Source organism: Python bivittatus, unplaced genomic scaffold (genome assembly GCF_059951505.1).
Source record: "Python bivittatus isolate LINGU-HERP-01145 unplaced genomic scaffold, Pbiv_v1 ctg000140_np1212, whole genome shotgun sequence".
NCBI classification, from domain to species: domain Eukaryota; kingdom Metazoa; phylum Chordata; class Lepidosauria; order Squamata; family Pythonidae; genus Python; species Python bivittatus.
The window spans coordinates 1,430,618-1,443,957 of record NW_028277043.1 but is presented as its reverse complement, the minus strand read 5'-3'; the positions used below and the strand labels follow the sequence as shown (position 1 = coordinate 1,443,957).

General features: G+C 39.5%; 2 protein-coding genes across 6 annotated transcripts in view; one reads left to right on the top strand and one right to left on the bottom strand.

Moving 5' to 3' along the window:
* Positions 1-523: 523 nt before the first annotated feature.
* On the bottom strand, positions 524-12,944 carry LINS1 (lines homolog 1). Of its 4 annotated transcripts, none has more exons than XM_025164678.2 (7): positions 12,579-12,944; positions 10,331-10,845; positions 10,155-10,244; positions 7,066-7,207; positions 6,227-6,826; positions 4,177-4,354; positions 524-2,858 (listed from the first exon to the last, which is right to left on the bottom strand). In XM_025164678.2, exons 2-7 carry the CDS (start codon positions 10,715-10,717, stop codon positions 1,988-1,990), a joined length of 2,268 nt encoding a protein of 755 aa, XP_025020446.1. In that variant the 5' UTR covers positions 10,718-10,845; positions 12,579-12,944; the 3' UTR covers positions 524-1,987. The 4 variants fall into 4 exon arrangements, with proteins under 4 accessions (XP_025020446.1, XP_087992534.1, XP_007425146.1 ...); XM_088136408.1 differs by having other exon boundaries at positions 12,588-12,944; XM_007425084.4 differs by lacking the exon at positions 12,579-12,944 and adding an exon at positions 12,332-12,558.
* Positions 12,945-12,955: 11 nt separating this feature from the next.
* Positions 12,956-13,340, top strand: part of ASB7 (ankyrin repeat and SOCS box containing 7) — a 34,576-nt gene continuing 34,191 nt past the window's right edge. For both annotated transcript variants that reach the window (XM_088136413.1, XM_088136411.1), the window contains exon 1: positions 12,956-13,340. The gene's annotated coding sequence lies outside the window, so the exon portion shown is untranslated.

Below are 13,340 nucleotides of genomic sequence, written 5' to 3'. Positions count from 1 at the left end.
AATTCCACTACCATGGGCACAGCTGGTTAAGTTTAGGCTGTGATTCCTGCCCTACCCCTTCTACTTTCTCAAATTAGAAAAGTTCTGCCCCCAGAAGAATCCAAATGATTTTGTCATGGCTCAGAGATTTTCATGTCACACATGCTGGTAACCCTACAGAAATCCTGATACTCAGAATGGAGAAATGATACAATTGCTTCTGAATATCCTCTCCTTGGACAAAGATAATTCCTCAGTAGCCAAAGACCTGCAGCAATGAAAAAGTAGAGATTAATGGAAAAGTGGTGGAAGAATCAATCAAGAAAAAAAATTAAGCCTAGGCAAGTGTTCTTCCTTTCTACCTACACTGCATCTTATTCAAATTCGCCACTGGAGTCAGAAGTCTTTTACATCTTGACAAGGTTAAGGGGAGGACTTACAAGATAAAGTGACCAACTTCTATGATGTTTTGCAAATAAAACCATTCATGCCCATTCTGGCTTAGACGCTAGAATTAAAACAGTATCAGTAGAAATATTTTCAGCTTTATCAAAATCAATTGGATACTTTATTCAAAGAAATATGCAAGGTGTCTGACAGTGGCCTTCAACACAGAATTTCCTTAACAAATTAAATTAACGGTATAAAATCTGCAATGCTGAAGCTGTAATGAAACATACAATATAAAGACAACAAAACAAATGGCAAATTAAGTATATGCAACATACCTTTAAATGAACACATTTAAAATAGTAAAGTAAAAGTATTTGCCCAGCACTGGAAGAAGCAGGGATGATTTGGATCCAAAGTGGGGAAGATGCTCTGGAGATCGTGTAGGTGCGCTCACTGGACCTCTCAGTGACTCATATGCAGTACTGTGATCTCAAAACTGAATTACTGCAACGTGCTGTTCGGGGGTTAGCCCTTGAAGAGGAAATTGTAGCTGGCCGAGAACGTGGCAGTACTTGCATTACCCTCAACATGAAACAGCTTTACTGGTTGCTAGTTACCTTCTGAATTCAATTCAAACTGCTCATAGTATAGTAAACCTTATACATTTATGCCTAAGCTACCTATAGCACCATGTACTCCATACAGCCCAGCCCATCTCATGCATCAATAAGGCACCTTGTACAGGCCCTTGTTAACATTAATGTCCAGTTTAGCTTTCTCCATGGCAAAGCCCATCGTCATGGAACAAACTGCTATTGAAGTTCAAGCGAGCCACTTTCTTACTGCAGTTTAGAAGGGTCCCAAAAATAGACTTATTGTCTCAGGCCTATCTTTTGTATATTGACATTTTTACTGTATTTTGTAAGCCACCCAGAATAATTAAGGAAGTCAGTTCTAGCTACCTCTACCTGCAAAAAAGTAGGCTGTTGAATAATATGGCCCAAGTTCTTAAGTTGTTCAGTTTATAACAAGCAATATAACATACTAGAGCATATGCCGGTAAGAGGTTGAATACTCTTATGACCCATTTTTGGAAAGAAAGAAAAAAACCCTATAAAAGTCAGATCTCTTCCCCTTTAGCCCTGTTTCCCCGATTCATAAAACTTTAAATTATTTCATCCAATTGTGACCACAATTTCCTTTCTTCTGTATGGGAAGACAGAGCTATTCTATCTTCTTTTTAAAAGCAGCAACTAATTCTCTCTGCTAAGGACACATATCCTTCATATCAGAATTATTTCAGACTGAGCAAGGTGCCAGAAATAAAATGTAGATCTTTACTGCATAAGAAAACCCTAAAGGAAAATCACACATAGCAGAGACAAAATTGTATCCCCCTGGTGAACCATTTCAGAGTTAAACATGTCAAGGGATTTGTAGGTACAGTGTTTTTTATCAGGTAGACAATTCATAAACAACATATAGTGTAATCCCAAATAATGCATTTGGGCCACATATTTCGGTACATATTAATTTTCCAGAAACATTCTTTCAAATGATAACAAATGAATGAGGTTAGCCTAGAATACTTTATTTCTTTAGATTCTGACTAGTCTCAAGCAGATCTGTGATCTTTATTAATTATGTTAACTTGGTTCAAGAGCCTTAAGAGTGCATTTGGATTGTATGGAAAGAGATTTCTTGCATGTAGCCTAGAAATTGACTTTTGCAATTGTTGGAAACATACAGTTGCTTTCTGAAAAATTTCATCTGTTAATTCAAATTTATTTGGGGGTATCTTGCAGCAAGAGGATGATGAGATATTCAAATCTTGTTGGATTAAAGGTAACACATTTTGCTTGGAGGTTTCTGCATTATCATCATTAAGAACTGCTTCACTTTTACATGTTTGATTATTTAAAGTTACTTGTTCTATCTCGGTCAAACATTCTTCTCTTACGCATTCTACCTCAGAATCTTCTGAGCTATCATAATCAACCAGCTTCTGAAAAGGTGGGTTATTAGATGCTGTTAAAAAATCAGACCTGTTGGGTTGTATAGCTTGACTGTCTCTCGGCCAGAGTGTAGACAAATTCAGCGAAGAGGTCAAGAGGGCCTCAGTACAAGTCTGTGTATCATATGAAGTGCTCTGCATAGTGAGATCTGACTTGCAGACATCTTTTTGCTGGCAGGACAAGCTCTCCCCCCAAATTCTGAGATCTTTGCCAACTGTGAATTTAAAGCACTTGGAAACTTTGACAAATTGGTGCCAGTCTTCTACAAGAAGCTTTAAATATTGTACGAAGTATTCCAAGAAGCAGGTTTCAGATGAAATCAGGAAATCCAGAAGAACCGTGGCATCAAATGCAATACTCCTTAACAGAAATAAAAAGATACAGTGGGGATTACAGCCATTCTGATGTGTCCAAGTGTCTTGGGTTCCCTCATCTAAATGGCACAAGGTAAAATTAACATCATGCCACAACCTGAAAAATAGCAAGAGCACAGAAGATTAAATTATGACTTCTAAACCAGGCATCATTTTATCAAGAGTTCTAACAACAGAGCTTAAATAGATGTATTGTTTTTGGACAAATCAATCAGATTATTAGAATCATTATGATCATTGCGTTCAAGCATTCTCTCCCGCTGTGTGCTCTAATTCAATGCACATTCAGAGAATAAAGGGGGGCAGATTCTGGACCTCATGGGGTCATACACAAATGAACGAAGAGAGCACACTTGTTCTTACCCTAATCAACCATAATTTGACATTAACCTCTGAAAGGAGATGGCAAAGAAAGGCACCAGTAATTAGAAGATCCTGATTACTTTGCGGTCTTCATGTGGACACAAAGTATGGTTTAGACATACTTAAATAAATAGCAAACCATTGAAGCATAATACTTTCTAGTGTATCACTGAAATCATGTAAAGGGAGAGACAGCTTAGTTTAGAGGGACAGCCCATGCTTTATATGAAAAGAAATCCAGGTTCAGTCTCCAGGTAAAAATATTCTTAAGTAGCAGGACTTAGTATGGAATGGTTCTCCATATCCTGCACAAAATAATCCAAACACAAACCAGCTTAAAGTAATTAGGGGCAAGTAAGATGTTTCAGACTGTTGGTATAAACAGAGTCAATGACGGATTATGGGAGTTACCATGATACCTGAAAAGATCTAACTGATCACATATTAAATAAATAATGGAAATCAATAAAACCTGCAAATATTTGCTGGTCCTCAGTGCAAAGCACAGGTTGGGACCTACACCTTAAAAACTCTTGCCATATCTACTGAAAGGGAAATGAATTCACAACAAAGCTGAAGAATTATATCTAAATTTCAGAATACAATTCTCTCTTTTCCATTGAGAGTAATTATGGGCCATGAGATTATTTCACTGATCTATCAATGTTTCTATGGTCCATTTCAAGAAGAGGTACATATTGCTTATCACGTTCATGACTGGAATAATTCTACACATCTTCTTTGTAATGCTCCTCAAGTTCCTCACCTATGGAGGAAAAGAAACTCTAGACAATACCCTATGCTAAATGACATTGTTTATATAGTACAGTATTTGAGAAGAACATGTAAGCTTGCTAGGTTTGTCCTAGGAATTCAAGGAACTGGGAATAATTTTGTCTTAGAAGGAGTGGTATGTGGGAAATAAACTGACAGAGTGACTGTTCAACTTGAACAGTGTTGCCTGAATTGTGTATTCACTGTCCTGATATTTATGATGAACAATCATTTTTAGCAAATACAAGTTGATGACTTATGGGAAAAAGGATACTAACCTTTCCAAGTTTAAATAAATTGCTAATAATGATTTTGCAGCTTCCACCATCTCATCATCTTGCTCTATAAACAGAGAAATCCACATGCAAGGATGTTCAAATGAGCAGATACTGGCAGAAGACCTCAAATGACTTTTTAAGAACGCCAAGAGTACACACATAACGTTCTCCAAATGAACTAAAATGAAGAGAAGAAAATTCACTGGCAACCCAAAATCATATAAATAAATGATACATTTACTTTTGATTAAAAAAATTAAAAATCTAGGGAACAACTATTTTTATCATTACCTGTTCTAACAAAACATTTTAAAAGGAATGCAAAGGAAAAAATTAGTAAAATTTCCATTTTGTAGATTAAGGCACCAGGCTAGAAAGCAGGAGACAGTGAGTTCTAGTCCCGCTTTAGGCATGAAAGCCGGCTGGGTGACCTTGGGCCAGTCCCTCTCTCTCAGCCCAACCCACCTCACAGGGTTGTTGTGGTAGGGAAAATAGAAGGAAGAAGTATTAGGTATATTCACTGCCTTATTTGTAAAAATAAAGGCAGGATTAAAAAAAAAAAAGGTGACCAAGACAGACAATATCTTGCTTGCCAATGCCTTTTAAATCTAAAGCTTTAAAAAAGCTTCTCACTGCCAACAAATCTTGCCACAACAGGTAAGAGAAGCAAGAAAAAATTGCTAAAAACATATCTACTTTGCAGCCTTCTTGTATTCTTCTCCCTCCTGTGTCTCCTGTTCCAGTAACAGTCACTTGAAGAGTTTGGTGTGTGTTTAATCTCAACTAGCTATAGGTAGGATGGCAATAAAAAGTGTAAAGAAAGGTACTTTTACTCAGGAATATTAGTGCCAAGAACATATAATATTACTACAGTCTTTGGAGAAGATAACACCTTTTTATACACTACAGGCACTGACCAAGGACTTAGTGAAGTGCAGCAATGCTGTGTTTGGGCTGGGGGAGGAAAGGATTCACTTTCAAATTCAACATGGCACAAACTTTTCTGCTCATGCAACAAACAGAAGTATTGACGCCTACAGCTTCCATAATTCAGAAAACTGATCCCATATACATATAATTATCCACTCCAGTAAAAGCTCTCCCCTTCAGCTGAGCCCAACCTTTTATTGACTGTATATCAAGACTTCTGGGGGTGGAACTTCTTAATTAAGTTGGAGACACAATCAAACTGAATTTCAAATTGCACACTGCACAGAACATCTGAATTCTCTAGAGAGCCTCTGAATTACAACATCTGTTCATGTTAAACACCATCTTCCCACATCTTGTGTAATGTAAATGCTTTGCCATATACACATATGCCATGATGGAAATATTCTGAAGCAACATTTTACTGGTATGGCAGGCACATTAATGAATAACTGGCATCTTTTCTCAAAAGTAATTTATTTCTCCATTATTTGCAAAACCAAAATTTGCATACATGTTCTACATTCACAGTTCTTTCAGTACGCCTTTATGATTTGAGCCTCAAAATCTATCATATACTGTTAAAAGAAAACACATCTTTAATATTTTCTCATTCATTATTATAGCAATATGCATACTAGTTTTTTCTGAGGTTCCTTAGATTCCAAAGAAGGGCTCTGGGCAGTGAAAGGCAATCAACTTTAAAGCTTTAGTTAATCTAGTAGCTAAAACTTGTAGTTTAAGCTATGGAACAAAAGTTCCTGGATAACTTGGATTACTATGATAAATCTACAGGCACAATCTGTCTGGAAAATTTTTTCTAATACTATGTGTAACTTACAAATAGATACTAAACCCTCTTTAGCACACTGGTAAGAGAAGTAGTTCAACAAATAAAGGAGAGATAAATTGGTGTATATGCAGATTTCACTTAACAGATTTCTCATTAACTCCTCCCACCCAAGAAAGTTTAACCGCCATTCCCCTAAACTGTCCCTTCAGAAAGAAAAAGCATTCAAAACATATGGTGACAGGCTCATTATCTTTCACCTTGTAGGTAGCCTACTCACAAAACACCTTGTTGTGAAACACTTTAAGCCACTGTAGAAAGCAAAATTACCTTGTGGTTCAGCTTTGTAGGCAAAATCCTGGATCTTCATCTCAAACGCTTTAAGCAGAAGCAAGCTTAAGGATCTGAAGGTCACCGGATCAAAGTTACTATTAATATGTACTTGAGGTTCAATTTTGCTACCATCAAAATGGCTGATATTTCCACTGGTAGACAACCTATCTAGCCACCCAGAATTCACAAATTGTAGTACAGTATCAGCCAATGTTAGTCTATCATTGTCAAGGTGAGGGTCTTGGTGAGAGGAAGGAAGCACCTTTATCTTAATTAGGTCTTCACCAGCTTTGTGAAGAATGCATTTTTTAAGCAACATGATTGATTTTTTCTTGATTAAATCATGAACAGGTGAGGTAGTAAGGCAGCAGATACCGTAAGAGTTCAAAAATAATATCCTCTGGCATCCAAGGTTGAGTGGCATTTGAATCCTGGAAGCCACAAGCAGCTCAAAGAGATCAAGAAAGCCGTTCAAGTCATTGGTTGATTTTGCAAATAGTGGAACATCTTGAGGGACAGAGGAATAATAAGAAAGGATGGAGCTATAAAAGCTTTCAAGTACAGTGTCAAGTGGAGTAAGAAGTTTCTTCAGGTCACCTATAACAACAAAAACACCAGCATCAAGCGGTGTTTAAATAGGACAGAAAAGCCTTAATCGAATTATTTTGCAAAATTAGAACTTCTCATTAAAAAAAACTTTAATTTCTTCCATGAAAATTCACAAGACAACCAACATATCCATAATAATAAGAAAATCAGTATTTTCAGGCATAATAACTGTACATTTATCTTCTCTCTATTGGCTACTTGCAACGTAATGCCAATTGAAACAGTACCTTCTTTGCACGTGTCATCATCTTTCAAAATTTCTTTTATTATATTTGTCAAAGTCCAGAGGCATTCCGCTATCCAACTGTTACTGGGAAATCCTGATAAAGTCTCTAAACAAAAAGCAAGCCAGGCACTATTTAATGAATTCTGGGAAGAGAGAGAGAGTGCACATTACTCTGGGTTACACTGAACAAATTATGACTTCTTGGACAACATGCACCTGTCTGAAGGATACCCTCTAACCCTTCTCCCAAAATTAAGGCAAGGGAGAAAGATGAAAAGGTAACTATTCCAATAGTGTTTTTGGCACTGGACAGGATGGGTTTCCTCATCACTTTGCTCTCTTAGAAAGTGACTATCCAGCAAAACCAGTATCAGAAAGTGAGGACTATATATTTTATTACACAATTCTTAGAGCTCTATCACTCAAAATGTTGTTTTAGCAATCATAAAAGCAGAAGAGCAGATAATTTAGGCCTCCCTACCTAATTAGGATAAAATAAGTTGCATACTGAACTAGTTCAGATTGAAGATGAGAATCTAGGAAGCCTCAAAGGGCGCCAAACAGTATGTTAAATAGGAAAAGTCTAGAATGATTCTACTAGAAACTGATAGCACAGTTAGGTTCACATATCACACTAAGCTGTAAGATTGTTCTTTGGTGTAATATGGTAGCCACTGTTATTTGGAAACTACAGTTTATCACATTGGTGCAAATCCAACCAATGGTGGTTTATTCAAAATAGCACTGTTAGCATGATGGGTGAACTCAATCTATCAGAGAGAAAAGCTGGAAACCAGCATTCCCTCCAATGTGCCTATTTTTTATATTCAGGAAATATGAGTAGTATTTGATTGTATTAATCTCAGTTGCACAGTGCACAAACACAGGTTTTTCTCTTATGCCTTTAGCAAGCTTAGAAGACATTTAAGTAATAGTATATTCCCTAAGTACTACAATGGAAATGCTACACTGCCAATGCCTTCTCACACTGAAGCATCATTGAAGAACGATCAGGGTTCTACTTCATCTGACATCTGAGAATACAAATTGTCCCACTTTGTCCTTGATCTTTGGTTAATTCCAAACTTTCATATTATATAGTGCAGGGTTTAAAGTTTAATGTCAAAGAATTTTTCCACCTACCCATTCTATCGATCTCTTCTTTAAAGCTGAACAGAACTCCCATAGCACTTTGTTCACCTCAATCAAATGAACTGAATATTCATTCCAAATGTTAAAAATTCCCACATTTTCATACTACTATAAATATCTTCATGGCAATTCTTGACTACTGAAAGACAGGGAGATAGTTCTGTCCTAAAAGGAAGTACACTGGGTGGAAGAGGACATGGATTTGGATGGGACATTACCATTACATGAGATCAGTCAAATTCAGGCTAAAAATCTCAACTCTGGAAAATAGATGATAGGTTATTGCAAACAGTAGCTCCCATACATACACTAGATCTGCAGGAAATCCTGCATGCGATTTAAACAGCAGACTATCCGAAATGCATTTTCTCTTATCCTATGAAGCCCTCTGTCTGATTATTTTAGTACTGCACTATGGCACCAGTTATCAAGAGGAAGCTAATGAGATACAGTGGACATGAAGTTTCTCCCTGCAGCTCACTCTCTGGAGGCAGCCTTGGACATGCAAATGATGTTGCATGTGGAAAAGAATCTGCATCAAAATGAAGAATATACAGAGTGTCTATACTGAACAACACTGTCAGCACAAATTATCTATTTTCTTGGTATAGAAAAGCAGGAAGACAAAACAAAATGTCTTCCTATCAATTGTCTTCCTATCTAGAATTTTTTTCATATGTTTAATGGAATATGTACAGAGCATTCAATCATATCTTTTAAACCAACTATATGCCATAAATAAACATTATATGCAGGGACACAGACTAATAAACATTTGTGCATGCATGTGAGATAGTAACACCCAAAATCATTTGTGGGGATGGGCTACAGAATTTTGAGATGAGCTACAAAAGTCCTAACAATAGTGGCAATATTATCAATTGAACTATGTTTGCACTTCTTTTTATTTTTACCAAGCAATCAACATTTCTTAACTGTGTCATTCCAGAGGCTCTAGCCAGTGTACATGCTAATCTCTGTACAGCTAACACTTGTAAACACACTTTGATAAACACAAACATGGCATCAAAAGACCACAGTGCAAAAGCAGCACCAGTATGAAGAAGCAATCATGAATTAAAAATGAACAGAAAGATAACTAAATGATCAAGTACATGCAAAGTATACTGAAAAAGCCCCTCCACCTCATGTTTTAAAAACTCAGATGTTTTCCTGGCTGTTTTTGGAATAAATGTTTTATTCTCCTACAAAAACAAGAAAACATGGTCTTGAAAGATCATACTAAGTAGGAAAAGACAGAGAAATAATTCATTCATTTTTAAGAGCGGTTGGCTAAAAAAAAAACCCTGGCCTGTTACTCCATTAAAAAAAAAACCTTAGTGATAGATAGATCTATCATTAGAAAAACCTAGCTATATATATCTGTAAAAAAGTACGGAAGAGACATTTCCTTCAGTGTAAAATAGGAAGAACGTCTCTTTAAAGAACATGTACCTGCCATTTATGGATTTATAGTATTTACATTAAAATTACATTCATAGTATTTACATTAAAAAAATCTGGTCATCCTTTCTACTAAGTGCAACATTTGTGCCTAAAGTACATGGTACAATAAGGAAGACAGAAACATCTGCCTAGCCAGCCAAATAAGTAATAGCAACCTAATGATCAATGGGATAACAGATGGTACCACCAGGTATAATCTTACCTCTTCTTCCACTAGGAGAACAAAACAGGATGAATTGAGAGTGCATGAGATGTACACATAATTAGAATTTCTGCTGGGTGGGGATTTATAACATTAAAAATCATCAACTTAAGTTGTGTATTATGTGTTCATTGTACAAAACCCTGAATTAATTGTCAGTGTTGAAAACTGTATTACATTTGTACTTGAAATGAAAAACACACACATACACACACCAAGCAGATAAATTCACTCCAATAGTAAGAACTCCAAAGCTGTTTCTGACTTACATCTTTTGTTAGCTGAAAATGCACAAGGGAGACCAAACTTTTGGAAGCCACATGAGAGAGCTGTTTCTCTGAACTACGTAACAGATAAATCTACAAGAAATGGAAACAGAAGAAAATTGTAGCTACGAGATACCTTTACAAAGCTTTGAGAAAAACATAATCTTTTGAAAACTTACTAATTCAGAGACAATGTTCGCTTCTTCCAGGATTCTCAGGATCTCAAGGTATTTCTGTTTTATTCCAGTAGCCACCTCTTGCAGTTGCAGTTTGGCAAGCATCATCTTGATCAAGGTTAACTGAAGCAGCATAATTTCGTGTGCATGGCATTTCAGATGGCTAAAGTTTTTAGAAACTTCCTGTGAGTCATTTATTGGGTCTAGACCAGAAGAGATCTGAGCATCCAACTCAGCAGAAAAATTACATGCAGATAATTCATGATTTTTTGCTGATGAAAAAACCGAAGGATTTAGAAGAGTTGCACAACTGTAACTATCTTTGGCTAGCAGGGCATCAGCAAGTATATCATTATACATCTTTTGGAGGAAGTGAAAGTAAGTCCCCATTGTCAGCAATTATTATATATCTGGAAATTCTTTATATATTCAGATCAGCAGGATTTGAATTGGTTTTTCAGGAACTGACACTTTCCAATACAAGATGTAACTTTGTAAAGATTCCTATTCCATTGTACCTAAAAAAAAAGAAAGATTACAAGAATGTGAGGTCAGTAACATGATTCTTAATGAAAAGTCAAAACAATTCAAGTTATGTTACCTGACTAGAAATTTTTCAGCACAAAGTACTATTCTACACATGCCTACTAATTACTATTTCATTAGATTTATATTCCACCATTTCTTTAGTCAAAGTAGCTTAGATGGAGGTCTTTGTTTTATCCTCACAACAGCAACCCTCTGAAATAGAGTGGGCTGAGTAAATGACTACCCCAAAATTACTTGGAGAACTTCCTTGGCTGAGTGTAGGCCAGAACCTGGCTTTCCCTAGTTCCAGGGAAACAACTTAATCGCTGCAGCATATTGTTATACTAAGAAACAGTAAACTCTGTCAGATGCATTTGGAATTCTCTACAGGAATTTTTCTCTGTCACATGTGCTCATCCTAAACCTGCTCAAGACCCCCAAATAATTGTCCTAATGCCATCCTTTAAATATCCCCCATTTGAAGTCTATTCCTCTGCCTCTTTGCCTGGTTTTTTTTTTGCATTTCCCTATTTTTGAAACCTTATATACTTGTACTGCGGAGACGTAGTCTGAAGGGAACAAACTACTAATTCAAGTGGTATCTCAGAGCAGCTCACACAGTATTCGTCGGTCCCCAGTGTAATATTCACAATTTGCAAGGAGAAAATTAGCAAAGTCTGCCTTGGCTGATCTCAATAAAAGCTAAACAAGTTGGACCCGATTTGTACTTCGACCAGAGATTATCAGAAAATTCTAAGACTTTAATTTAGGCTAGGAAGTTAAATAACATTCTAGAAGAAGGCAATGATAAACTGCTTCTGTGTTGTTAGTAGGCAAACTGCATGGAGGCACCAATGTAATTACTAGGAGTTCAATTTTAGTCTTTTTCTTGGCCCCAGCAGATGGCAGTTTGGTGTAGTGGTGAAAGCATCAGGCTAGAAACCGGGAGTTCATGAGTTCTAGACCCATCTTGGGCATGAAGCCAGCTGGGGGACCTTGGGCTGGTCCCTCTCTCTCGGCCCTGGGAAGAAGGCGGCAAGGGCAAAACACTTCTGAAAATGCTGCCTAGAAAACTGCAGGGACTTGATGTACTGACAGCCAGTTTGGTCTAGTGGTGAAGGTGCTGGACTAGAAACTGGGAGATCCTGAGTTCTAGTCCTGCCTTAGGCACAAAGCCAGCTGGGTGACTTCAGGCCAGTCCCTCTCTCTCAGCCCTAGGAAGCAGGCAATGGCAAGCCACTTCTGAAATCTTGCCACGAAAACGGCAGGGACTTGTCCAGGCAGTCGCCAGGAGTCGACGGTGACTGGAAGCCCCCCCCCCCCCCATAAAGACCTTGATGATCTCGAGCAGGATCTGGTTTGGATGGGACACCACGAGGAACCCCCCAGGACTCTAGACTAGACTGGGAAATAAAACGAGAGGGCAAACTGTCTATTATGCTGCCAGTCTATAAGCTCTTCTGGGGGAACCCCTACCTTTATATTCTCTTCGGCGATATTCCAAGATGTCTGGGGGAGAGAGTAGTATTTCCAGGGGGACGGATCTGCAAAAACGTTATACCCGCCCCGCTCCTTGGATCCCCCAAGCCCACCCGCAGCTCCCGCGGGCCCCTCCGGCCCGCCGCCGCTCCTAAGCAACCCACCCCGGCTCCTCGGCCTTCCAACCAGGCTCCTCAGAGCGTTGCCAAGCCTCCCCCCGCGCCCCCACTGCGGTCGCAAAGACCTGGATGACCTTTACGGCAGGCGCTGCCGTTATCAGCGAGGCTCTCGCGCCCCAGCCGTCGGGACTTCCGGTGGGGGACCTTGGAGATAAGGAGTTTACAACAACTTCCGGCCCAGGGCGGGAAAGCCGCCCTTCATCTCTAGGGCAGCGGGGGGGGGCAGGCGTCGTTCTGTCCGCCCGCAGCTCTATGATCCAATGCCCCTTTCAGTGCCCGGAGGACCCAAGAGAAGCAAAAGTTGTCGAGATGACCCCGGAAGTGTCTGGAGGGGCCGCCGAGGGATTGTAGTCCCCCGGGCGAGCCGACGAGAACGAAAGCCACCAAGACGAGGAGGAGGAGGAGGACGACGACGAGGAAGCGCAAGGAGGGAGGTGGGGAGGCGGGGCTTTTCGACCCCCCTCCCGCGACGCCCAATCAGGAGAGGCGGTGGGCGGCGGCGCGAGGCGAAGCAGAGCCGAACGCGGCCGCTGATTGGCTGGGTGGCGGGGTCAGCCCTGGCCCGCTGACCCCGGAGTGAGGAGCGGAGGTGGCTCCTACTCAATCAGTCAGTCAGTGCAAAGTGTCTCCCTTCCTGCTGCTGTCCCTCGGCGGTCTCCCCGTTTTACTCTGCCCGCCGCGCCGGGCACCCCTTTCTCCTTCCCCCTCCTCCCCGGCAGCCGGAAGGGAAGCGCCCGGGGTGCCGCGGCTGGGCCGGGCCCTGAAGCGGGGGGAGAGAGAGAGAGAGAGAGAGGGCGCGCGCGCGAGAGAGACGGAAAGACAGACAG

What these genes read in the sequence shown, in the direction of transcription:
- LINS1 (XM_025164678.2), bottom strand. Translation starts at nt 10,717, where the DNA reads ATGGGGACTTACTTTCACTTCCTCCAAAAGATGTATAATGATATACTT. An exon ending in CTACAAAGCTGAACCACAAG is followed by an intron (nt 4,355 to 6,226) that starts GTAATTTTGCTT and finishes TCTTCATTTTAG; the next exon opens with TTCATTTGGAGAACGTTATG. An exon ending in ATTTATTTAAACTTGGAAAG is followed by an intron (nt 2,859 to 4,176) that starts GTTAGTATCCTT and finishes GCTATTTTTCAG; the next exon opens with GTTGTGGCATGATGTTAATT.